Here is a 26,709-nt window from a genome sequence, read left to right on the forward strand (position 1 = left end):
CCTTGTCTTCTCCTCAGACGCCGGCAAAGAGCCACTCTCTGGATGACTTCCAATGAGTGTCCAACGTATGAATGCACTTCATTATTCTTCGTGGCTGGCGTTTTGCGCGGAAAGCCTCTCTGAAGCCTCCACAGAGCCCACTCGCCCATTGACTTTGCAATTGCGACAAGATCATTTTTCCTCCTGACAATCGTTAATTTCTTGGCGACGATGAAATCTAAATGGTTTGCCTTCTGCGCCTTCTCCAAACACTGGCCTGTGTGCGTTTCCAATTCTCAGATGGAGTCGCAACGCGGAGTGTTTTCCCGTGTGCGCGAGCGAGAGGGTCGCGTGGAAGAGAAAACGGGTCTCAGAGGAAGTCGGGAATGAGTCAAAAGGCTAAAATAGCTCACAAGAGTCTCGGCGCGCACTCAGGCATCGGCCATTTGAGCGCGCCGTGGCCCCGAAAAGGGCCCCTCATTGGCCTAAAACACTGCTCAATTTGCTCAATTATTACACCTCAATTAGTGGTGAAAAATCCAATTTACGCATGTAATTGGGAAGGCAATATGGCAAGTGATTAATTAGAAAACAAATTATCATGTCTTATATCAGGTAATTATGATGAAAGAGTGGGTCACGCAATAGACAAACCTTTGAGATGAATCCAAAGTCGCACTTTTGCCACAGCAACAAAACAAAACTCGAATTCGCACGAATTGGAAAAGTGCAGCAAAAATTGAAAAGAAGAAGAAAATCAAACAGAAGGAATAAAAAAGCATGTTGTTTTAATTTTTAAGTTGGTCGCTTGTTATTAACATTAGATAATTATAATTTTTAATATGTACAAACATTTACAGAGGATTTCTTTTTATCTTTTTTGTATTACTTTCTTCCTTACATTTTTACCTCCAATTGTCAAACTCCATTGACAAAAAACACTGCTCGCATCATTCATTTTCTTCCATCATTCACCTCTTTTTCTCTCTTGCTTCTCCTTTAATATTCATATTTCTTTTAGTTACTCTTTAAAAACAATTTTCTCATTCTCCAATATTCGGGGTTCAGATATTCTCATTCTCTTGTGAATTAATAAGTTTTTCCTTCAAACCTTTTCTTTCTCTCGTTCTCTCTCTCTCTCTCTGAATTACATCCTTTAATTTCTCTCTTTTTTTTAATCATATCCAGAAGATAATATTTAATAACATTAAATTTACAATTGTAGGTACAGTGACAATGTTTTTCCTCACTTCTTGTAATTATTCATTTTTTTTGTTGCTTTATAAACTTTTTACTCCCTCTTCATCTCTTCACAATGTTACAAAAAAAGAAATAATTATTATAGTGAAAATTATTATAAGTATTGACTTGGTTTTTACACCCATTTTTGCTGTACTTTATGTTGGTTTTTTTCCTTTTTATTACTTCATCATTCGCTATATTTGAGGGTCTGATTTTTTTTTAATTTTAAATTCTTTCAAGCAATTTTTACACCGTTTTAAGAGTTATTTCCATAGTTTTGTCATAATTTTTTTTTCACATCTATATATTGTTATTTCTCAATAAATTCCCACTGAGGCTCATTTTTAAATGGTTCGCATAAGAAAGAGAAGGTGTTCTTTTTTTTATCTATTAAACTCTGTTGTTGTTGTTGTTTTTCATCTTCTTCTATACAACAAAAAAAAATTACTACTACGAAGAGTTGTAATATTTCTCTCTTTTTTTATTTAGAGTTATTTCCACCTATATTTTGTTGCAATTATTTTTACGAGAGGTAATAATAATGAACAGGTAATTGTTGCATGGATATTAATTTTTTTCGTGTGTGTTTGTGTTCATAACATTTAATTGCATAATCGAGGAAATGATTTACTTTTTTTTCCATACTCTTTTACAAATTTATTCAACTTTGCAATGTTTAACACATATAAATTTCACTTTTTTTTCGCTACAGCATTGTAGTTTTACTTTATCATATTTTTCTCTATAATATCAGTATTTATTGGAATATTGTATGCTCTTTCATCTCTCTCTCTCTCTCTCTCTCGCTCGTCCCTTTTTTAAGTATTCTTTTACGCTATCACGTCTAGAAGGAGAGTTTAAAATATAGGACTGTTGGCTTGGGAAAAGCAGTGGCGCAGCTTCGGTGGAAATTGCTTCTGTCGTCGCGACGCCACCACTGGATTAGGTTCTATGTTTTACGCGATTTTTTCTTTCTTCTTTTGCTCTCAAAAATATCCTGCTAGAAATCAAGAAACAAATTACTCTCTCTCACTAATACCGACGCTCTTCATTCGCCAATGCTGCGCATATTTGAATTACTATTGAACTTTTTTTCTGATCCTCTTATAAAAACACATCATTTTCAATAATGATAAAAACAATTTTCTTCATTACCCTTTTACTGTAGTCTCAATTAATAATGTTTCGACTAGATAATACTGGAAATTAAATTCTATTTTTCTCTCTCTCTCTCTCGCTCGCTCGTCAATCATCAGCTCAATTTGAAATGAATACAAAAATTCATCTCACTATGTTTTCCTCTTGATTATTAAAAAGACAAAAAAAAACAAAAATATATATTTTTAATTTCTACAAAAAAAAATTGGTTCAATGCCTAAATGAAAGTGCTGCTCAACTTAAATTTTGACGCAAAAAGAAAATCCGTAAAATGTAGTTCAAAAAGAAAAGAAAAGAAAAAAATCTGTAGACTTTTTTTTTATCCTCCAACATTTCTTTGCAAATAAATTAAATAATTTCTTTTTCTTCTTCCTATGTTTGTGCTTTTATTTTCGCGCGCGCTCATTACTTCTTCTTCTTCCTCATCTTTTTTTTTTGTTTAGTGAAATGTTTTTTTCATTACTTTCTTTCATCTTTTTTTTGTGAAAAAAAAACTTTATACAAAATATATATAAATCCAATATACAATTATAGTCATTAATTAAATTAGTAATTCATTAAAAATAAATATTTTATAAAGAATATTTAGTTATGCGTTATTTATATCTCTTTCTTCGATATTTTTTTCTTCTTCTGGCTACTTTTTCTCAAAAAAAAACCCTTTCTCTCTCGCTCTTACCACATTTTTTTCCCTCTCATTCATCATTTTGTTTCTCGTATAAAATAGTAAATGTAGTTTAAGACTTAGTTTTTTCTTCATCCTCTATTATGCCTATCCTTTCGACACCCTCTTTTGCATCCCCTTTTCGATTCACCACCGCGCTTAAGCCCAAAACCATTCACTGCGGCCGAGCAGTGAGGCCGCGTCTAGCATAGAGTTTCTACTGATTCTAAATTTTCACTCTCGCTCTTGTCAATTTTTCCTCATTTTCCCCGCCGCCGCCGTCGCGTGGAGCTCGAGAACGCATTCCATTTATTGATTTTTTCCTCCTCCGCGTGTGAATTGAGAGGAGAAGCATGGACACGATGTTTATTGTAATGCTCCTAACCATCATCATCATCTCTGTGGTCGAGAGAATCCGAAGATTAGGAGCAAAAGAGGTTTACGCACAGACAGCATTACGTTATTGTAAACCTTTTTATGTATTTATTTCGGAAAAAATTGGTTTGTTTCTATTAAAAGCCCATCGTGCTTTTAAAATATACTCCAATGTACACACATATTTATTTATTTCGTTAATTTAATGTTGTGATAACCTATTTGGTTGGAAGCGGGACAGAAAAAGAAACAATTGATAACACACACGGTCGCGAGTCTCCTCGAAATGTGCGTGCATTGTCAATTGAGGAGGAGAGAGAGAAATTGACGGGCGAAAAGATTGAGGAATTATATACAACAAAACACACTCTGTTGATGCCCATAAAACGGTCAAAACAGGTGGCAACTGATTTTCTTTAAACTCACAGGCTAAAAATCTCTCTCTCTCTCTTGGCTTTTGCTTCCTCTTGTGATCACTTGTGTTGTGCAGAGAGAGAGAGAAAAATTGATGAATAAAAAAGAATCCTAACGAGAATTTCTCAGAAAGATTCAAATCGGACAACCATCTGGTTGTTGTTTGCCTTCTCCTCCTCTTCTACAGTTTCTATTCACAAGAAAAGAGGAGATGTGAACAGCATTCGAGACGGACTGAGATGGGTTTTGTCAGGAGAGAGGCCAGAAAACCAGACGTTTGTGTGCCATTTTGCCCGCGATTTTCGTGGTGAAAATTGAGAAAAATCTGTGCATCGCTTCAAGAGCTCCACGCGTCGTGTGCATAATTTCTACAAATCATGTCAAAAAGTGTGTTGCTAAATTTTGTCTCTCGCCGAAAACCAAAAAAAAGAAAAGAAAAGAAAAGAAAACAGAAAGAAAAAGAACAAGACCACCCTCGCTAACCTCACAATCAATTTAAACCTCTCATTCGTTTAGCGCATTCACTAATATTTATGCTTTCTTCATTTTGTGTTTTTTTTTTATTTAAATTTAAATTGTAGTAAATATAAATTTCTAAGAAAAGAATTTATTACAATCAAACTTTTGCAGTCTTTGGTTACTAAATGTTATGTCATCAGTGATGCCGATTTGGTTGGATGAATGTTTTGAGAAATGATGTTGATTTGATCTTAAGACAAAACTTGAATCATCTGTTTTTGTTTGTTGTTTTGGGAACTGTACCTGCACCCAGTCCGCGCGCGTCCATCCATCTGGCACCACCACTTGACACAGGGTCACTTTGGGCGCGCCCCTCAGTACTCGGGGCTCGAGTCCAGCAATCGCTTCTCGGGCGTCAAGTCGCAATTGCGCGACGCACTGAAAGTCCTGCTCACATTGCCCATGACACTACTCACACTGTTCCCCGTGGCGGGCGGCTGCGCGGCGGGCGGCTCGCCCGTCCCCACGAGGCTCACCAGTGAGCTGATGGCGCTGGAATGCGCTTTGCTGCGCGGGCAGCGGCAGCCGTGGCGCGCGTGGCGGGCGTAGCACTTGGCGCACGCGGCCACGCAGCCGCGCATCGGCCAGTAGCACCACAGGCAGGGCAGCACCAGCGAGAGCGCCGCCAGGCAGCCCCAGCGCGTAGGCCGCCGGTGGGGCAGACAGGAGCACGGGTCGTCGGCGCAGGACACGCTGTCGCCCTCTCCGTTGTCCATCTCGTGGTCCTTGGAGCAGTGGTAGTAGAGCGCCTTCACGCAGCACAGGCACGACGCGTAGTCGATGACCGTCTCTGCGCTGCACAGGCACGTCTTGTCGCACACCCACCGCGACGGCAGCTGCCGCGGCCGCTGGCACTCTTCGCAGCGGCAGCGGTTGCACTGTGGGCACGTGATCGAGTTGAGGCTGTCCCCGTTGGACGGGTGAATGTCCACGTCCTCGTGGAGCGCCGCCGAGGGCAGCTCCTTGGTGAAAGAGACGGGCTGCTTCGTGATGACCGCCGGCGCCGCCGGCCGCGGCACGGCGGCGGGCAGGAACACCGGCGACAGCTTCGGGGACGCCGCCGGCCGCTGGGCGGTCAGCAGGGGTGACTCATTTTGGCGGGGTAGCGCGGCCGCGGGCCCGCCGCTTCTGAACGGCGTGTCCACGTACTCATTCGCGAGGCGCTCGTTCTCGGGCCGCGGCGTCACGAGGCTCACGTTGGCCGGCGTCTCGAGGTGCGGGAATGTCGCCCCGCCGCCCTGCGTGGCGGCCGCGGGCGGACGCCGTCGCGAGAACGTAATACTTGACTGAAGTGGCGCCAGGGGGGCTGTCGTGGGGGCGGCCGCCGGTCGCAGCGGCGGGGGCGGGACGGCCGCCTGGCGCGGTGGCAACGGGGCTGCGGGGTGCTGAGCGCCGATCAGCGGGGCGCTCATCATCGGCGGCTCGGGGGCCCTGGGGCGATGGACTCGGGGTGTTGACTTCGGGGGCCGGGGCGGCGCCAGAGGATCGCCGCCATTCCTGCGATCCATGTAGATGAAACTAACGTCCTCGGAGCGTCAGCCGGGGTCCTCCAAGATCCGTCATCCTTTTTTCTCGTAATCGCCTTCTGCAAAAGAGAAGAAGAGACACATTTTCATCACTCACAGTTCTCACAGTCTTATCGGCCGCTGCTTAAGATCTCACGGGCGAGAGGGAGAGAGGGAGACGTTATCTTCAGGTTTCAGTAGCGCCCAAGATCAACAAAATTATGCTGGAGAGGCAATAAAAGCGATTCAAAAACTGATACGCGCGCGCAACTGTTCGGCGTCTAAACGACTTATTAATTATGCAGAGCTTCTTACAAGTCCACCTTGACTTATCTCTCTCTGGGGAACATTGGGAGCCACTCGGCGCCGAATCGCGCCGCTAGATGGAAAGCATTAGGGAGTCTCTTAAGTGTGTCAATCGCCCGAGCCACCCCTCGAGACTCTCTCTGTGCGCGATAAGCTTCCGATTGGAATGCCTGGGCGCGCGATATTGGAGTTCATCTGGACGACGTTGCATTCAGCCCGCGATACCGCGCGATGCACACAATGTCAAAGTTTATAATTATCTAGCGCGCGAGCGAGACGACGAGCCTACACTGGCGGCCAACTGATAAATCCCGCCATCGCAAGCACTTTTCGGGGCGCAAAGATGTCGCAGGGCGATAGGAATGCGGAGAGGGCGCGCAGATGATCTGCGCGCGCGGCGGAATAATGAACGAGATCGGCGCACATCGCGCTCGTCATTGAGGTTCATTCTTGAGCTCACACTCAACGTGATCAACTGTGGCTATGTATAGAAGAGGTGGAGGACTATATACAAGAAGCCCAGCGAGAGATACACATTCATGCGCCGAAGGAGCAACAGCAAAACACGATGAAAACATGAGATGAAGCGAGAGCGTGACAGAAGAGCCATGAGAGGGAGAATAGTTGAGGGAAAAAGAACAAGTATAATCTTTGAACCTAAAACCTGTATTCCTGGAAGACACAAGAGAGTCTTCTCTTCTATTGAAGAGTCCAAAGCACACGCATTGAAACATGAGATCATGTTGAGAGTGCTGGAATCTCTCGCTCGCTCGCTCGCCAGCTTCCCAAGTGGCGCGACCCCAGAAAGTCACCAGCGTGACCATTTTTCCCACTGGACAAATTCGTTGATGAACCCGCGCCGATCACCAATTGTGCCCATCAATTCCCACCCGAGAAGAACCAACACACTCACGAGGATGTAGGGCATTCAACTCCCATTGGAAATGTAATACACATTTTTTCTTCGCTTTTTCTGATAATGTGCGCTTCTCACTCCAAAAATGGACGCTCGCCGGAGATTAAGTGCCGCCTGAAATTCGTCGGAAATGAATTGACTCCGGCGAGTGTCGAAATCCTTCAGCTTGAAATCAGAGAGATTCAAGAAAACCGGCTGATTCATCAGCTTTTGCGCCCAACACAGAAGACACAAACTGTGCCAAGCGGAAGTTGTGCTGCAAATTGAGCAATTGCAGCAATTGTTTTGACACAAGTCACTGTTAAACACCTCGAGACACGTCACAATGTCCTCGTCGTGCGTGGGGGGAAAACATATCAACACAGAGGATCAAACAGTGGCTGTGAGAAGATGAGAATTCTGTCCACCCCACAAGACACAGGCGCGACATGCATCGCGGCTCTAAGAATGAAAAGAGACAGAAAGGAAGAATGTAAGACTTGAAACAGGTCTCAATTAGGAAAAAAAAACAACAAGTACAAGAGAACGCGAAGCACCGCAAAATGATAGAATGACGCCATTAAACATGAAAATCCCGTTTCCGATTAATTAATTAATCTCTCAATGTGAATTAATTGCTGCTAATGAATGAATTGAATTGAATTTATCGCGACTTTGCTGATGAAAGTGACAAGAAATCGGTGCAACGACAGGTATTTTGTATGCAGAAAACAAGAGGAGCAAATGTCCGTCGGCATTTGTGAAAAAACGCGTCCCTCACGTCGTCAGGGAGGAGAGAGAGTTCATTAGACTCTCAACTCTCCCTCGGCGCGCCTTGTCACTATCCCAGAATCCGCGAGATGTAATTTTTCCCCACACACACAATAAATACACAATTCATGAGATAATGCCTGACAATGGGTTTTTGATATAAATAGCTGCGTTGGGGAACTTGATTTTCCCGCTCTTGCTGCTCCACTCGGAAATTGTCTTAACCCCTTTTCTCCGAGGGGTGAAAAGGGTTCTCTCCCGATGTGACTTCACCAGTCAACAAATTCGCAAAATCTCTCATATCAAGAGAGAAAATTTACACGCTTGGCTAATCTTGTGGCATTCTAATCTTCGGTCATGGCGAATAAAAAAAAAGACAGTGCTGATGTTAAATATTCCCCAACATCCACTATTTGATCACCAGTGTCTTGTTATTCAATTTCCTTTCACGCACACAAACTCGCGCGCGCGCCGCTTTCCCGCCAAAATCGCCACACTTAATATATTGTCAACCCCATCATATTAGATATAGTGTATTTTATCGGCACATTTCCGCACTGATACGGGCGTGATTTTTCCAGTGTGCGCGCAATTTTCCCGAGCGCCGCGCCAGAGGTGACCATCTTTTGGCGCGCTGACGTCACGGTGTGTATTTAAATGGTATTAAATGGCCTTCAGGGGTCACACTGTCGTACATCCGTTTGAGCAGTGTGTGCATGTGGTGAGAGCGAGAGAGCATATTGTTAAAATGTGAATCGCGAGAAATTACAGGGTGTGGCATCACGGCTGTCTTGAGCCATGCAGCACTCTTTTTTTTCTTCTCCTTCCCCTTCTTTTCTGTGTACATTAAATTCGACGATAAACTCAGCACCGGAAGTGAGTCTTCCGATTGCGAAAGAGCTTGTGTGAAATTCACTATCATTAAATTTATGTTTATGCCAACACACAGGCGCACACATTCGCCAGTTGCAGAGGCGCGCGAAGCCTATTCTCAAGCCACTTTGACGTCATGAGACATGGTTTCATTGAGGAAAAACGCGAGTGGCGGAAAAAAAGCCACCGCGAGAAGAGTTGAAACACCATCTTTTTCACAGCATGATCTCCCTTTGACCTCTTGTGTTTTCGTGTCTTCTTGGGCGGCGCAGATTTGCGCACGGAAGTGACTTTTTCGCAGTGTAAACATGCGGCTTTTTTTTCTCGCCCATCATTGGCGAAAAATCTCTTCCCCCCAAAAGAGCCCATTTGGCGCTAAACTTTCGAAATAATATCTCGCCACACATGCGCACAGCGCAGACGCGACGTCAACATTTTGCCATGTTTTCTTGTGAATGAAAATGTGCTAATAATAAATTCAACATCGCCACCAGAGGTGTCCCAAAACCAACAACACACCGCGCGATCGTCTTCTGCACTGCACAGATTCTCACTTTTTTTCTCGCGCGCGCTAAGGACGCGCCAAGAGAGTGTTGTCTTGTGGAATGCTTTGGAGCTCCCGGAAAAAGATTAAAAAGCCGTAAAAGTAAAGCTGTAGGTGACATTTGAAGTCATTAAATACTAATCACAAGCGGATGTCGCATCGAGATGACCATAAAGTCTCTCTCGCTCTCTGTCTTTTGAAAATATTCAAGAGGATCGCCAAATTGATTACATTTTCACAAGACACATTCTCAGGCACATTTTCTCACAAAACTTTGCTAGCTTTTGCTGGCTTTTGCTGGCTAAAAATACCATCGCGAATAAGCGCCGATCAAGTGACGTCAAATTGAAACGCCAAAGGTAAAATTGGTTGTTTTCCCGCGCGCGCGAAAAACAGCGAAAAATAATCATTGAAAATTCCTCACATTTCACACAGAGAGAGCGGGGAAAAGTGTGTGAGTGTGTGTGTTTGTCTGGCAATTGAGGAAAAATCCTCTCTCTTTCTCAAGAAAATATTCTGTCAATGAGAAGATGAATGTGACCACGTGAAAATAGTTTCATGATGAGGAATTTCTTTGACACACGCAAGTGTGAACTTGAAAAAATAATGTGAATCAGTGATAAAACAAACACACATCAACAGTTGAAAAATATCTTGTGAATTGAGCGCAAATATCAGTAAATTTCCACCTTTTGCAGGAATGCTTTCAAACAACGGAAAAAAAATCACATTTGTGAGTGTGTTTTAAGGGCAGTTTTTCTCTTAAGCCCGAAAAGTCAATCCACAAGACTTGGGCTTAATTGCATCCCATTGAGTAGGAAATTGCACACTTCCGGCCAGTGGGAAAATGACCTGCAAGATTTCTCGTGAATCCAACACACTATTATGTGTAATTTTTCGAGCGCCAGAGAGTGGGGAAAAAAAGTAATTGAGAAATTCACAGACATTCGACTGCAATTCTCAGCCCGGAAGTGGCGAGAGAAATTAGGGATAAATCTAACGCACACGGGAGAGTGAAGTGTGCTAAGTGTCCTCATTAGGAGAAATGGGAAAATGGGCCCCTGTGCGTGGCTCTCTCGGCTTTCCACCGGATGACGGGCGCCGCACACACATAGTTTCTCAGGCACACAACGTAATTGCCAACATCCGACTGTGATTTCAACATTGAGAGCCCCGGAGAGTCTTAATGCTCTGAGTGTTGAAAAGCCATCGAGAAAGTCATTGTCATGCGGGAGAGAAATCACTTCCGGATCCTAAAAATCCCTCCTCGCGCTCACCACAGAGAGAGTTCATTCGCCCCTGCATTTGGGTTTTTGTGAATGAAACTGCAAGTGTGGCATTTAATAGGCAAACGTGGCCACTTTTTGTCCACCTCAAAACCTTCCACCGTCTTTCTCTCTCTCTCTCACTCTTGGCCAAAGTGCATTGCGCGTGTTTGGCAGCCCCCAAAGATTACGCAGCATTTCTCATCAGTGACGTCAATTGCTGACATTTTTCCTTCCCCCCTCAAAAAACCCGTACAGGAATTCCAATTTTATCCAAACTTTTTCGACAAAGGAAAAACGTGACGATTTTTCAAGTGAATTCTGACTAAACACTTGTGGCGATTTTTAAATGAAGACAGAGAGAAAAAAAACACACGCACGGTAAAAAATCATGACCGTAAATGGAAATGGAATTTTTTCACTCACAAGCAATTTATTGTCACTCGAGGCACATTGACAAGCGCGCTATAAAGTCTGTTCATTCATGAATATGTTCCACTATATTTTTCACGCAATCTTTGCGCAGTGGCGAAGAAAACTAGCAAGGATTAGGAAATTATCCCATTACGTTGAATTGACGGTAAGTTATTGAACTTACTGACACTTATCGATACAAAATTAATTAAATTTGCTATTTTAAACACCTTTTCAGGAGGAAAACAGGACTAATTAGTCCCTTAGATTGTCGTTTTGACTACTTTTCCCCTAATATCGTGCAAAAATTCATTGTCAATCACTTTTAAGCCAATGTGATAAATTGATAATTTGTAAGAAGCCAGCAAGGAAAGTGTTCACGAGACGCAATAGAAGGTGGCAAAAGACGGCGTGTGTTACATAATTCTTGGGTTTTTGCTTGGACTTTTCCAATTGGTATCACACAAAAGCTCCGCAGGCTGGACAAGTCGTGAGGACTGTTCGGTGTGGCGCGATTATTTCGAAAGTATGTCTCACTATATATTTTATTTTCATGAATGAATGGCTCTCTGTGGCTGATTTTATTTATTGCGTTAACCGTTCTTTAATTAATTTGTGTATATAGGCGCCATGTATACAATTCCACTTGGTAATGTACAAATGTATTTATTGAAAGAAAACAGCGCGCCCGAATGAAAAAATAACCGGGCGATTTTGTAAGACACAAGGCCGTTTCGTCTTTTTTTTTTGCTTCTTCTTCACACACAGCGCGCACTTCGCAGAGCGATCTTTTCTTCTTTTTTTTTTCCTTTACTCATCATCTTCTCCCTCTCACACTGCCCGATCTGCGTGTTTCTTTATATTTAAAGAGATCTCCTCTCGTGTGTTGTGATCTCCATTTCTTGAAAAAGATCGCTCACACTTCGCTTCCTTCGCGCCTCTCTCCTCCCGAAGCCACACATTGTGTGCTGCCTTTTCCTCTCGGTCAACAATTGCAAATGTGCAGTGTTGCGCTCTCTCTCTCTGTCTTGCTCCATTCCGAGAAATCTCCCTCTCTCTTGCACTCTGTGCTGCAGTGGAGGAATGCAGACAGCCACCACAGACGGACGGACACGCAAGGGGTTTATCAGTCGAGCGGACAGCGCGGACTTACATGTGTGTTGAAAAGCAATTAGGTGTGGTATCTGGTAATCCAAAAAGTCGACTGATGCAGAAATGTATCCAATATTAATCCAATGTTTGGCCATAGGTGGCAACACATCTTTCAACCAATGGCACACTCTCTATTAGCACTCTTTCTTTCAGAACTCTCTCTCTCTTTCTCTCGTTTAACTTCGAATTTTTCAGAATACAGAATTTGTGAGAGAGAAAAAAGTGGTGTAGTTGTTCGCCTAAACCAATTTCGTTTCACCTCCGCTCAACACCATTTCGTCACATTTCATTTAGAACGCGCAAGATATCAACAACAATTCTGCCAATTGTTGTCACACTGCACTTCGGATAAGTCGCTGGGATCGTTTAACACTGTGCGCGGAATATTTCACAGCACCACCAAGAGGAACGCTGCCACTTTTTCACCTCATTGCACCTCTCTGGGCCCACTGCCCATGCCTTGGCCAAACACCACAAGAACAACCACTCCGAAACGCCACTTTCCAGCGGGACTGCGTGCAAAAATTGCGGGGCGGAAGTGTGTGGCAACTTTGGGGATCACGCACAAGTTCACAAGTTGTTCACAAAGGGTGTCTTGAGTCTCTCCCGTGTGTGTGCTAACGTAATCGCTTTCTTCGGGGGATCTCTCGCTCTCTTTTTTTACTTTTTTTTTTCTTCTCCACTTTGCCAAGAGTGCCTCTCAGTACAAGAGTGTGAGGAAAATTGTCACGACGCGCTGCGATGCGGTCCGTCTCAGCAGAAATTCCTCAAACGACTGATAAATGTTCCACTCGGCCCGACCCGACACGGCCTGGGGTGGTGTGAGTGCGGATGGACTGAGAGGGGGTCGGCATGCGCAGAAGGAGGAGAGGCGGTGCCCCAAACAGCCACCAACACGCCGACACACCGACGAGCCAACACACGCACAGCGGCGGAGTCGATAAAAAGCGCCTCTAGTGGCTTGAAGGTTTTTATGAATGAAGCAGCCATAATGAATGGAGTATTTTACAGGGAGAGGCGAATCGGCTTCTCTCGCCTCTCTCTCGCACTCACGCCCACCGCCATAGCGCCATCCCGCTCTGGCGCACACCACGACGCCACACGAGCGCACCATGGCTGTGTTGGTGGCCGATCGCCGCTCGGCCGACGATCGGGCGATCACGAGCTCGAAAGTTGAATTGAAGGTGGAAGCGAGAGAGCTGCAGATTAATGTTTGGCCACGTTTCTCCTTCGATCGTGGATGACAAAAAAAGCACGTCTGTTGGATCGTGAATAAAACCCCAGCGCGTCCCCCGCGCCGCGTCCCATCCATCGGCGGCCTGTATCGAAAAGTCGACTCCAATCCGTTACATTGAGGCTTCATCAACGAAAAATCACCACAAAATCACAGCTCTTGCTTTCTCGGCCGCTCTCCTCGTCGCCACGGCGATCACCAATGGCCTCCTCTCGCTCTAGCCCGCGCCGCCTGTGTGTGTGTGTGCGCGCGGCGGGGCGGCGGGACGGACGGGCGGAATGTTCATGAACGTGCCATGAATGCTCACTATTCATGAAACATGCGAGAGCATAAAATTAGTTTATTGATATGTTGGCGAGTGTGGTGCGGCGAGGCGGGCGGGCATATAGATGGCGTCGGGTGCATATGTTTCGGGGGAAAACGGCCACGTGGCTCACGAAAAAGGATGGACATCTGCGGGCCTCCGCATCCCGTCGCAGATGAAAAGGCAGAACGCGCGCGCGACTGTCCCATGACTCCAATTACAATTCACACAATGTACAATTCATGCTCTTTCCTCACCGGATCTCCGACTTCCGACATATGCCGACGATTCGATCATATCCGGTCGGCCGATGCCAACGAATAAATCATGCAAATGCAGCCAAGACGATGAGTTCTTGCACGATTTCAGGGCATCCCAAGATTCTAGGCTCTCTGCAGGAGTGTCGTCTAATTACTTATCATTCCGTCCTCGCGAGACGATCGCACAAAAGTGTGCTGAATAAGAATTCCTCGCACACTGAAAGTTGAGTAATTTCTACTTCCGGCCAAACTGCCCTGTTTTACACGCTACGAAAGTCACACACACCATCTTCGTAGTAACACGGTTTCGTGAACAGTTAGAAATTCTGCTCCATGGGATTCATCAGACGCTCAAGGGACATTTGGGGCTTATCAGTGTCCCCCAGAGCTGATAGAAGGTCTATTTACTCTCAAGAGTGTACGAGCAATAAAGGCCCCTCATTCATCGCACACATGAATGGGGCTTTTAATCAAAATTTCATCATTAGACGACCGACAGAGATAAAAGCGATCTAGTTTCAATTCAGACAGCGCGAGCGAGACGGCACGAGTGGAGGAAGAGGCGCTATCAAGCCGGGATTTGGGTGCGCTATCGCAACTCCCCAGAAGACAAGAAGACGAGAGAAGAGAGGGCAAAAAAAGAATTTCGGGAGAAGGAAGGAGAGCCGGGGACGGCGGAGAGTCAGTTCATCGGCGCTTATCATGAATGTGCGCGAGCGAGACGGAGGAGGAAGAGATAATCTGCAGAATCTGGAGAGGAAATTAGACATTTGGACTCAGCGAGGCATCGCACAGATTTTTATCTGCCAAGAAAGTTATCAAGGTGAAAATGTCTCATGAATGACCGGAAGTGGCGGGTTTTTGCTCCGTGTCCGCGGCCATTGGTGTGTGCGTGGAAGGAGGACAACAGGGTGATGATTGTTCCTTGGAACACAGATTCTTCTGTGTCCTCTCTTGCAGGTCGATCGAGGCCCGGCGTCTGTCCCACTCGCGCCGCCTGCTGGTGGCGGCGGTGCGAGCGAGAGGCAGCACTGCCGGATGAGGCGATGTGGCCTCCCCTGCATCTTCATCGTAGCCGCCAAGAAAGATGGACTCGTCCATTCTCAACATCGTGCGCTCGCGTTCTCGCACGATCTCGCATGGGTGCGAGCGAGATGGACGACGACACACACACACCAGCGCACATCGTCTTTCCTCTGCTTCATTTATTTTTATTGTAAACTTTTTATTGGTTATATTTTATTGGTTAAGTTCAAGTAGATTGCTTTTATAAATATACATAGAATTATGCCTTTTTTCTTCGCTGTGACTCTCTCAAATAATTTCCATTCTCTATCCGAACGCACACAGTCGCACGCGCTGCGCCGATCTCGCTCGCACTCGCGCCCAGCGGCATCTATCCGCTAGCCTCCCTCCGTGCGCCATATAAGCGCATTTGGCTCTGTTGCATGATAAGAGAGGAGAGATGTGAAATAGTGTGGAAATGGAGTGAAAAATGCCCGATGAGCGCGCCTGTATTGGAGGGAGTGAATTACAGATCTAGACCGCAGAGTGGCGACTTCTATCCGTTTCCGCTGGCGCGGTTTCCATCCGGAAATCGAATGGACAAACAGAATTGTTCAACTCTTGGGGGGATCTTAAGTATGGCTCGAGAGCGCTTAAAATTCAGCCCACCTCCGATCTCTCTCTCTCTCGCCACTTCCAGTAATTCCAGTCCCAACAATGCGCGGCGCGAGAGGGAGTGCATTGTGTGCCTCTGCCTCGCTAATTCCACCTCATTTGGCTGACAGTGAATTGTGAGATCATCTCCGGCACGATCGTGATCTGACTCGGTAATAGCTAATTAATACACCTCTACAGAGCGGAGTTGTACCTTCAATAAAATGATTGTGTCGCCAGGAGACGCAAGAAGATCAACGAGAGTGTGTGCGCGGCCTGTCAGGCGTCGCCGAGGCCCGAAATGTCAATGTGGTGGAGCCCCCGAGCGCTCTGCGCCTCTCAAGAAAAGATGTAAACAGGAAATGAGAAAATATCGTAACAACAAGACTACGACATGCACGATTCCATCGAGACGATTTTCTCAAAGTCTCTCATCTCATCTCTCCTGGGCCCGAAAGGCGTGCGAAAGTTTAACGGACGGAATTTCGAAAGAGGGTAGAAAAATGCGCCTTCGCAAGCCGATGATGCCCATTGATTTATCGGCGCAGTGATTGAGAGATGGACAGGGAGAGAGAGAAGACACTTCCATTGTCTCCAAGCTGATGGTGTACAGAAGAGGATCAATGGAGAGAGAGAGAGACTAATCTTATCTCCCCCGGGGCTTTGTTGAGAAATTGGTGTCTCCTCCCTAAAATGACCTGTCTGTCTTCCCAATTGAATTCCACCACTGGCCACGATGGAGACGTGTGCTTGTCTATTTTGGTTTGGAGAGTCACATTGGGCGATTTCCAAATAGGTACGGCCTGTATGCTAAAGAGTCACAAATTCAATTTACACGTCTACCCATGATCACGCTTATCATTCCGCCTCACATCCGCCCCAGGGCCCCCCTAATCACACCCCAAAAATCACACAGCTCCCATTGAGTCTCTGGGCAAACACCCAGGCATTTTGTGTGATATTTACAGGAAATGAACAAAATTCACGCTTATCACTCTTGGGTTGGAAAAAAGATGGATTGTGATACGATTACACGAGCAGCAACACATTCTCACACACGCAAAACGGTCAATGTCCGGACACATGGTAACTCAGAAACTGCGCTAGGCGCCCAACAAGACGCCTAGTTTTCGCTCCTATCCACCTGGAATCTTCAATCTGACATCAGATTCTGCAGCTGAGTTGAATTCTGCCATTTTCACGACCCTCAAGACCTTTGTTTTTCGAGTAAACACGTCGAAATTTGCTCAATATCTCTATCAAAACACACACATTCGACTCAAAATGACCGAAAGGAGCTCAATTGGATTGTTTTGAAGACGTTTTTCAGGTAAATTTCTTCATATACTTAGGTAGCAATTAGGCTTTTCAACCGTCTCCGAATGTCTTTGATACTGAAGACAAAAGTTTCAGTGTTGAAGAGGAAAACTAAACAACTTAAGGAGTTATTACACCGGATTTAAAGTGATCGACAATTAGTTTTAACCAAAAATTAACACAAACTCGGGAGAAAAACAATTAAAATCGACAATCTAAAGACTAATTAGTCCCATTTCCCCCCTAAAATTGTGTTTAAGAGAGGAAATCGCATTCAATTCTTGTCGATAAGTGTCGGGTAATGTCGGTAAGTGTCGACAAGTTGGGATAAAGACGCTCAAGCCAACAATTCTTGCTAGACTTTTTCAGTTGACTGTTCGAATTAATGTAAAACGTCGAGCGAAATTCCTTTTCGGCCAAATCATCAAAGAAATTCCGTTGTGCGTGGAATTTTGTTGAAAAAGAAAAGTTCAATGGAACTGCAAAAAGTGCGTTAAGGAAATTGCAATCTTTGAGAATTTGTTGAGTTGTGCTCTTGCTTTTGGTGCTCAGCAAATTTGCACATTCTTTGGAGGAAAGGCGGGGGAAAATTGCAGTATTTTTTCGCAACTCTGTGTCAGTCATTTTTCTCCTTTTGCACTTCCTGTTTTCCACTGAAAAACATTTGCAAAATTGCTCGCCAGACGCGCGCGCGCGCGCGATGAAAATGATTCGGGAGCGTCTTTGCCTCCGCGAAGATGATGTTTTTCACCTCCACTGAACGCCGCCAGTCACACAAATTGCAGATGCACTAATTGAGCACATATTTAACTCTTTTATTTGCATAATATGTTTGAATATGCTTCAGCGTGTGCAATATTCACTCTCCTTTTGCACACAGACACGCCGATGGCGGCGATGAATTTAGCTTTGGCCAACTAAAATTAGCAATTAACACAGATTCATCACTCTGCAAACGCACAGGCTCTGCAGGAGCGCCGCATCGGCGTCCAAATGGCTTTTCGGGGGGGTTGTTCCGCCACTGCGAAGTCGCCGCGGAATGCGATTTGGTTGTGATATCACGTTGCCGATTGTGTTTGAGCGCCGCGCGCGCGGATTATGTCATTGTTGAAACAGAAGTCTTTTTCCCAGAAAATTCACTCAAATTCTTCAGAAGTCGATAGCGTGAGAGGGCTTTTCGCGCCGCCCAGAGGTGATCAAGTGCCTCACTAATCGACTCCAGAGATATATAGAGATGAATTTTCGGCGGGACACCCTTTTCTCGCTACTGCGCCGCCTCTGGGGGCCGCGCTTTGAATTTATTTCTAAATTTACACAAAATTCTGCGAGAGCGCGACTCTGCCCGTCGTGTTGGTGTGAATGTGTTTGCGCAGAAAAAAAGAGTGATCATGAGTAAATAGCTGTGAATAAGTGTGGCATTCAGGCATCGCGTCACTTTAAATTATGACGAAAATGGCCGGATGTCCGCTGGAGTCCGCGCGTCCACTGGAATTCCATGATGATTTTCACACCCAAACACACGCACACGAAGAGCTGCACATTTTTCGGGAGATTTTGGGCGTCTCTCACTCGTGCGCGCCCGGTTCATTGATCACCACGCCAGAGCTCCCTTTCCCGCCGCCATACCTGTTGATCGCGCCCCATTCTCGGCGCACTTCCAGCGCGATCTCTCCTGCTGACTCCGAGATGATCGCCGTCTCGTCGCCACTCACCAAACGAGTCGGCTACCGGTCTTACGGGGCTATCATCCATCGTATTTGTCTATTTGCCGTTCTCCTCTTTTTTCTCGCGCGCGCCCGCCGCGCCTCGCGCCGCGCCTCGCCAACCGGCTGATTTGTTGTTCTGTCGCATTGGCCTTTCGGTGCGCGATCGCGCGGGATTTGCTCCCGACCGATCGCATGAGATCACCCGCCGATCGCAGGCGCTGTCACAGCGGATCAAGCGCTCTGATGGATTCATCCGCGATGTGCAGACGTGCGAGTGACCTTGGAGGAATCTCTAGGTCATCGGCAAATTGCGCCAATTGCACCGGCCAGGAGGAAGCCTCCAACGCTGCTCTGCTCTCCCCTATTTCCTGTGTGCTCGCGAGAAGCCCCCCAAAAAAGAGTGCCCAAAAGCGGCGCAAAAATGCCTAAAGTCGCGCCTCAGATTTCGGACTCACGACGTTTGCATGTGAGAAGAAAGGTTCAAGAGGTCACAACATGAATATGCTTGCGTGTGTTGAAGGCGCGAAAAGCCCGTCTCCAGAATGGAGTTACATAAAAGATTGATAGGGAGTTTCGACCTCTTCTGGGTCTTTTTGCTCTCTCTCTCTCTCGCGCGCTGTCTTCTCATTTAATCCAAGGTGGATTGTCGCTAAAATGCGATTTTCCTTCAATAAAACTTACCGTTGTGTTGTAATTACAGATGCAATTTACTGCAGTGGCGTTTTTTGTCCAACTCAGCCAATATCCTCCCCTCGGCGTCCCACTTCGCGCCTCCTTTGGGGCCTTATTATCTCCTCTCCCTCTCCTCTCTCTCTCGCTCCCCACGAGAGTGAACTGTGCTAATAATCCCAGGTTTCTCAACACCAGCGCGCGGCACTTCAATTCTTACTTATTAATCGCACTATTATTTCTTGTGTGTTATTTCTCATTAAATGGCAGATGAAGTTTTCAGAGCGCTGCGAACAACAAAAACTCTTGAGACACAACAGGGCAACACAACAGTGTGTTGTGCTTTCAATTCACAAGAAATACACTCGCGCACACGAGTGCAAAATTGCAATTCACTGAATTCTCGAACAACAGTGCACAATATTTTATAATAATATTCATGCGCGCAGCCCGAGTGGACACAAAGTGTCCACGGAGAGATGGATTTTCTGTTCACTCACTTGGTAATGATTTAATTATGATTCCTATTGAGAGGCGCACATTGTTCAAAGGGGCCCCTTCATTTCATGTCATGCTCGTGAGCCATCATTGAGAAAGACGACGACGACGCTGGACGATGGCAAAAAAGAGATCCACACTGATTGCACTTAATGATCTTCGTCCGTTTACACGCCGTTCAACCAGCAAATCAACACTGTAAATAGCACAAAAATATTTATTGTCAGTGCTACACATTTTAATGGCACTTTTGAAGGAAATGGACGGATGAGATTTCTTTTAATTGCCCAGATATCAGCGGATATTTCATGCTATGCTCACTGACTCTCATTTGCCACTTGGCCAGGAAGCTTCTCTTCCTCCACAAATCAATAAAAGAGCGCCGAGAGGAATCGCAAGGGAAGTCATTCTTGTCGTCACTTAGCCGATTGATTGATTGAACGCTGAAGAGTGTCGTTATTCTTCAAGATTTCAGTCACTTTCGGGCTCTCAAACTATCTTAATAGGAAAACTTGGCTCAATTTGCTCAGTTCTTCACGCTGTCTTATTGGGAAATACACAGAAAACCAGTGATAATGACTGGTTCAGGTGGGAAAGAAGAGATCCTTCTGCTGTACACTTTGTGCAGGAATCGCAGGAAGGGAAGGAAGAAGGTAAAAACAGCAAATTTGCAGAAAAACTTCCTATTTTTGAGCAACCAAGAGAATTTTTGTGCTCTTTTAAAGCATTAAAGCCTACCAAGGGGGAGATAATATGATCAGAAGTGATGTACAGATCGGTAAAAGTTTTAGGAAATGGAATTTCTTAAATTTATGCAAAATTTGGCTAAAAATTTTGATTTTCTATTGATTATTTTGCTCTCAGAAATTAATTTTAAACCAAGTCTTAATTTTGACTATTTTGACATATTTTTCTAGGTTATGTAACTAATTTAAAAGTAAATAACATCTTAAATTGGAAATTCTTGTGCCTAAATTGAAGGAATTTTCACTTTATTTGTAGAATTGCGTGTTTTTACTCAATGAAAAACGTGATTTTGGAGGAAATAAGGCTAAAGTCAAACATAACCTCAACTTTTCACTAAACAGTGGCGATTTCGAATTAGTAATGAATATTTAATTTTATTTTAAGGATTACGTTCAAGAAATATACGAAAAAGAGTAATTTTAGTGGAAAAAAATCATAAAATATTGTAAGAAAACGTGAATTTGAATATTTTCAGTTAAATTTTAGTCTTGTTTTAAGCAATCCAAGAAGTCTGAAGTTCTGAGAACTGTCTGATCTCTAAGCTCAGAACTCTGCGCTCAGTTAAACCCCTAGTAATCGCGGTGGAATAACTTTCTTGGGCATTTTTTTGAAATGTTTCCGCCAACGAATTCTGAGCACTTTGCGCGCACTGCGATTTGCAATCAATTCTGTCGTGTGAGAAATATGCCTTGGAAGTGCTCTGTGTGACTGGAGTGACAGTGGCAGTTGCAATCGCTTGCGCGATAGCTGAAAATTGTAAACAATCATGGCCAAATAAAAGAATATCATTGAATAATTGAAAACGTCCTCAAAAGCGATTTGCAGCGACGCGATGACGAAAGCTATCAATTTCTCAGGCAATTAAGTGTGTGAAAAACAGTGAAATAAAAATGCCTGGCGATTGTTTATTTAATTAATAGTCTTATTTTTGTCACTCTCGTAAAAATTGCATTCTCAACAGCCCCGCGATAATGAGCCCGCGCGCCCAATCAAGGTCACACTTTGCCAATTGCACATTTTCACGCTCGCGATCACGGAATGCCATTTGCGCGCCTTTTTTTCACTCTCTCTCTCTGGCCATGGCGAATTTGGAGACTCTTTTTTTCCTACTTCGTGGGGCGCAAAGAGAATTGAATAAATAGATGGATGATTTTCGCTACTTCTCAATCACGATACGTGCAAATATTGACTTGTTGACTCAGGCACAGCACAGCCCATCAGTTGCTTTTTTCTGCCTCCTCGGCCGCCACGCAATATCCGGCTGATGGAGGCAATTTCCTGGGCCGGCGTGCTGATGAATGGGCGCAGAGGTTTAATTGATCGATCGGCGGAAATTTGCTCCTTGGCAGAGTGAGAGACTGGCGCGCGCGGTGCAGTTGCAGTGAAATAGAACAAATACTCGTGCATTGGCGGCGCAAGAAGTTGTAGAACGCGAACATTCTGTATGCGATCGCATATCCAACAAGCACATAAATGAAAATTTTATATTTATAAATAGAACTACGCGGTCACTGGACCCAAGAGACTCTCTCTCTCGTGTTCTTGTTTCTTTTCCTCCTCACCCATACTTGTTATTTTTCATTATGGCCAGAGAAGTAGAACAACTACAGTGACAGAAAAAGTTGGGCATTTTTTACCACTGATCGCGCGCCGCGATCGCGAAGGGAAGGAGAGAGAGAGACAGAGGGTGGGAAAAAGGGAGGAAGAAAAGGAACTCTGGCAATTTGTCTTCACGCGCTGGGTGTTTATCTGGCCGCGATCCTGGCCAGAGAGAGAGAGCGACGAGGACAAAAGGGGCACGAAAGCCGCGCTTCATTCAGCGATCGCGCGCGCATGTGGAAGAGCATGAGAATTGGAAAGGCACACACGATCGCTTGATTCAATACTGGGTGTGAGCGCGCGATCATTAAGTCGAAAAAAGCGTGGGCGATTCATTAAGCCAACACTCACATTGCGTCGGCCCTCAGCCTTCCATCGAAGCAGCCGATGATGCTTGGCAGTATCAACTGATATTTATATTTTCGCCACAATTATAAATTAAGATCACTTTTTGGTCGCTTGCACACGATCATGCACTATTTTGGGCGATCGCGCAATTCCTGACGCTGCATTTTCACTTTCCCATCTTCCCTCTCTCTCTCTTCTGCTGCGCTTCCTTCTCCCGCCCCGGGCTTCTCTCATTCACACACGCGCACGGCCTAATCCTCACACGCTGGACATTCGCGGCCCTCCGTGGAAAATGGCTGGGAAACAACTAAGAGACAACACCGTCACTCTGGCACAATGCGAGCCAATGTGAAGTTTCTCGTGATTATGTAAAAATCCACAGCGTCACTGGGCGCGCGATCGCGCGTGTGTTGGTGTCTCGGGCGCTGCTGTCGCGCGCGGCACAGGCAACGGCAAGGACCACCGATCCTCAATCACGTACTCACGCCAGATCACGAGCGCGCCGAGCAAACGAGCGCGCTTGTGTGGAAAAACTCAAGTGCAGATCCGCGCCGAGTGATCGCGCAAAATGGACGTCGGGCGTCGCCATTTTTCGCGCTTGCACCGCTCACACGATCGCGCGCTCTCTCACTCCCACTCACGCCGAGCGGCGCGCGATCAACACATTCACACACAGGCGGCGAGGCGAGAATGAAACATTCCATCTGAGCGCACGCGTTCGCGCTGCATTTTGGCGCCAAAGACGAGAGACGATGAGCTTTCCATGCATTTCGCCCGGCCGCGACTCTGCACACAACATTTTATTAATGAAAAATTCATAAATTCGCATTTATTCTGTCATAAATATCTCTTCCCTCCTTTGCAGCCGCAGCAGAGCCCACGATCCAGCCGGCAATTTATACACGGAGCCCAATAAATTAAAGCGCTTATGTCTCATATGTTATGCTGCGGATGCACAATCCGCGAATTATGCTGAGGGGTCAGCGAGCGCGAGTCCTGCTGGAGAAGAAAAAGACTGTCGCCAGCGCGGAGACTCATCGCCGTGGAATGCACCTCTCAGGAGGCGCTCAAGGGCGGCCGCGTGCATTTGAATTGGCTTTTGGAGCGACGCTGCGCGACTGCGGGCGTGACAGTCGCAGCGGCCGCGGCCGAAGGCCACAATTGATCCCATTGACCTCCGATCGGGACATCGTTTACTCTCCGCTCTAATGTGCTCTTCCCAAGGGAGAGATTGGATGCCTAGACTCTGTACACCACTTCCTTAAGGGCTTTTTCCATCGGTTTTCCGACTCAGTTCAAGCTCTTTGAATGCTTTGATTCCAGATTGTAAGAAATGATCTTAGAGTCGCAGGATTTGTTCACGAACAACTTATTTTTGATTTTCTAGTTTTGTGAGGTTATGAATTCGGCCTAAAATCCTTCTTGGAATAATTTTATTCCTTTCTAACCTGGAAATGAGTAAATATAGCAAATATTACGATGTTTCCACTAAATAGAGTAGAATTTGCCACTTTAAAGCACAAATCGTCGAAATGATATTTTTGAGGTTATGGTTGACTTTTAAGCTGTTTTCTATCCCTAAAATTGAACCAATCTGAGGTTTTCTGTTGAGAAAAAAAGTAAAATATTCCTTGTTTTCACAAATTTGATGATTTTAAGGGTTATTTAATCGCCAGAATCTATTTTAAATCAATTACATAACCTAGAAAATCGATAAAATTGATTTTTCTTAGAAAAATAATTAGGAAATGCTTCAATTTGTTGGAACAGAAGCTTTTACAATAAAAATATTTTTAGTATGTTACCTCTTCCAATTCCTAACACTTCCTTAAAAGCTGTACACCTCTTCCGACCGTAATATCTGCCCCTTGGTTTATCTAATTTAGGGGAGAATGAGTGGAATTCACAGGAAAAGACAAAATTGTACTATTTCAGAGAAAGAAGTCGCAAAACCACTTACCAATTTTATTCTATAGAAAAGGATTAACAGGTTTCGCACTTCTTTGCGCTGAAAATTCAATTCTTTTTCCCGTGAAATCACCCGAAACTCGAGCAATACGCAGTCTTCTTGGGGTCAAAATGATCTCTTGAAGTGGGAATGTGGAGAATCTTCACTTACCACTTGTGAGGAACACGATCACTGACACTCCCCAAAGTCCATCGGAGCTCTTCCTGGCCACGCGACTCCCTCGCCCGGAACGCGGAGAGCCTCTGAGGCTGTGTGGCGGCGCGCGTGGGCTCAGCAGGACCGCCTCTTCCGCCGGATTCCGGGTGTGGGTGGCCGATGATGATGATGACGATGGCGAAAGATGGCTGTCCGCGGCATGGCGTCTCTGGGCAGGACTCGCGGGCCAGGCGTGGGCGAATGAGGAGCTCCAACTGGCAGCGCCTCGCGGGCGTGACCTAGACATTGGGGTGCGATTTGGGGGCTACACCCAGCCACCCACGCACAATTTCCATGGGAACCCATCACGAGCCCATCCACGCACACACTCTCGCACGTGGGGAAGTCCTGGCCAAGGTCAAGGACGCGCGCCGGCGCCCTGGCGCACTCCCACGCTTGTCAATTAATCAATGAACATTGCCCTGACAATTGTCACTCGGCGACGCCCGTCCAGGGGAGACTCTCGAGGGCCACTTCCGGGCGAATTTCCACTCACACACGCCCGGGCAATAACATCCGGCCGATAAGATGCGCTGATAAGCGCGGCGTCAACAGTTTCTCTCTCGCCACAAAAACACTCTGTTTTCTTCTCTGCTCTCCAAACCAATGTAAAATATATATATATATATATATAGCAATTTCTTTCTCTCAAAGTATCAATTACAGGTTGTTTTACAGGTAATTACAAAAATCCGATTATCCTGACCTCAGTTCGCGGTGTCGAGAGATGGTTGGAAGGGGTTGAGGGGGAATTGTCAGCTGCAGAAAGTCATCTAGAGGATCTGGAAGAGCTTCTTCAGCTCCACCATCAGCGCCCAGTCGGCTTTAATAAGATCATCCCTAAAGTAATCCTTGCAGGCATCGATGCTCTGTCGCGAAATCTGCAGAGAAAGAGAGAGAGAAAAGGAGAGGGAAGATGTTGAGTGTGTGTTTGTGTAATTTGAATTGAATTGCTGCGCGTTGAGAATTGAATATTGCATGAGCTTTGCCTTCCCTCATTCATATATTCCTGATAAAATGTCACTTTTGTACAAATTCCTCCCAAAGCGGAATCTCCATTCCGCCACAATGTATCGCACAGCATCGCATCGGGGCCACCGCAGTCTCCCGCCCGGAGGTGTGCTAATGAGTCCAGGCCACGAAGATCGGGCGCGAGAAAATTGATATTTTATGTTAAGTCAAACTTTTCAGCATAGGAGAAAATTTGCATTCCATCCCACCCTTCTCTTTCGCCACCATCCAGAGAGACCCAGAGAGAGAGAAGGCGCAGAAGGAGCATCCGCGGAGGGACATTTGCATAACACGCCACACATTCACGGATTATCGACTCTTGTGGCTTTTCTTCATTCACTCCCCATTCATTAAATTCACTCCATTCAAATTTTCCATGTAATCCAAACACACGAGCGCTGGGCGAAGAGAATTGTGGGACTTCCTAAAGGCTTCTCTTCTGCCATCTTAAAGCCTCCGCATTTGACACCCAGACGCAATTTCGCAGCTCCGAAGGCAGCGAAGCTATTTCACTTCTAATAAAACATCACTTCTCCTTCGCTATACTGAAATGTTGGCTCAGAAATTCATGTTTAAATCCTAGTAATTATTGCTTTTCAGTGCTGTCTTTTCAACAAATTCCGCTCAATGATGTGTTTTCCTTAAGAAATCCCTTGAAATTCTCTCTGACACATTAAAAAGTCACAAACTTTTCTCATAAAATACTCAAACTTGCAGTAAATCGCGATATATTCTGGATCTGGATCAATTCTCAATCACACAAGAAATGTTAAAAATGTGTTAAATTGATTTAACACACGCTTTCGCTATTAAATGAAACGATTTTCACTTAAAAACGCAATGTTAAAATTGTGTTATATTAGTTTTAAACAGCCTTTGGAATTCTGAGTTAAACAATACATAAAATGTTGTTTGATTTGATATTTTATTCTTCATTCTGACACGTGTTAAGCAAATTTATATCATCTGAATGTGTTGTTTCATTACGATTTACAGTGGAGGATTTAAGGAATACGTAAAAAATAAAATTACAGATTGAAAGCTGCAGAATAACTTGCAAAGATTGATCAATCTTTGATTTTCAAGCATGAACATTAAATTCTGCAATAAATTCTGT

General features: G+C 45.2%; 2 protein-coding genes across 2 annotated transcripts in view; both read right to left on the bottom strand.

Moving 5' to 3' along the window:
- Window positions 1–1,100: 1,100 nt before the first annotated feature.
- Window positions 1,101–12,951, bottom strand: LOC132260878 (protein sprouty). Its single transcript, XM_059759266.1, has 2 exons — window positions 12,078–12,951; window positions 1,101–5,936 (listed from the first exon to the last, which is right to left on the bottom strand). The coding sequence occupies exon 2, from the start codon at window positions 5,857–5,859 to the stop codon at window positions 4,666–4,668; it is 1,194 nt and encodes a 397-aa protein (XP_059615249.1). The 5' UTR covers window positions 5,860–5,936; window positions 12,078–12,951; the 3' UTR covers window positions 1,101–4,665.
- A 12,252-nt stretch (window positions 12,952–25,203) lies between these two features.
- The window catches only part of LOC132260829 (eukaryotic translation initiation factor 5B), a 48,036-nt gene continuing 46,530 nt past the window's right edge, over window positions 25,204–26,709 (bottom strand). The window contains exon 9 of the mRNA XM_059759189.1: window positions 25,204–25,462. Within this exon, the coding sequence (XP_059615172.1) occupies window positions 25,355–25,462 (108 nt within the window). The 3' untranslated portion in view covers window positions 25,204–25,354. The remainder of the gene's footprint in view (window positions 25,463–26,709) is intronic.

This window comes from Phlebotomus argentipes, unplaced genomic scaffold (genome assembly GCF_947086385.1).
Source record: "Phlebotomus argentipes unplaced genomic scaffold, Phlebotomus argentipes genome assembly scaffold_18, whole genome shotgun sequence".
Classification (NCBI taxonomy): Eukaryota; Metazoa; Arthropoda; class Insecta; order Diptera; family Psychodidae; genus Phlebotomus; species Phlebotomus argentipes.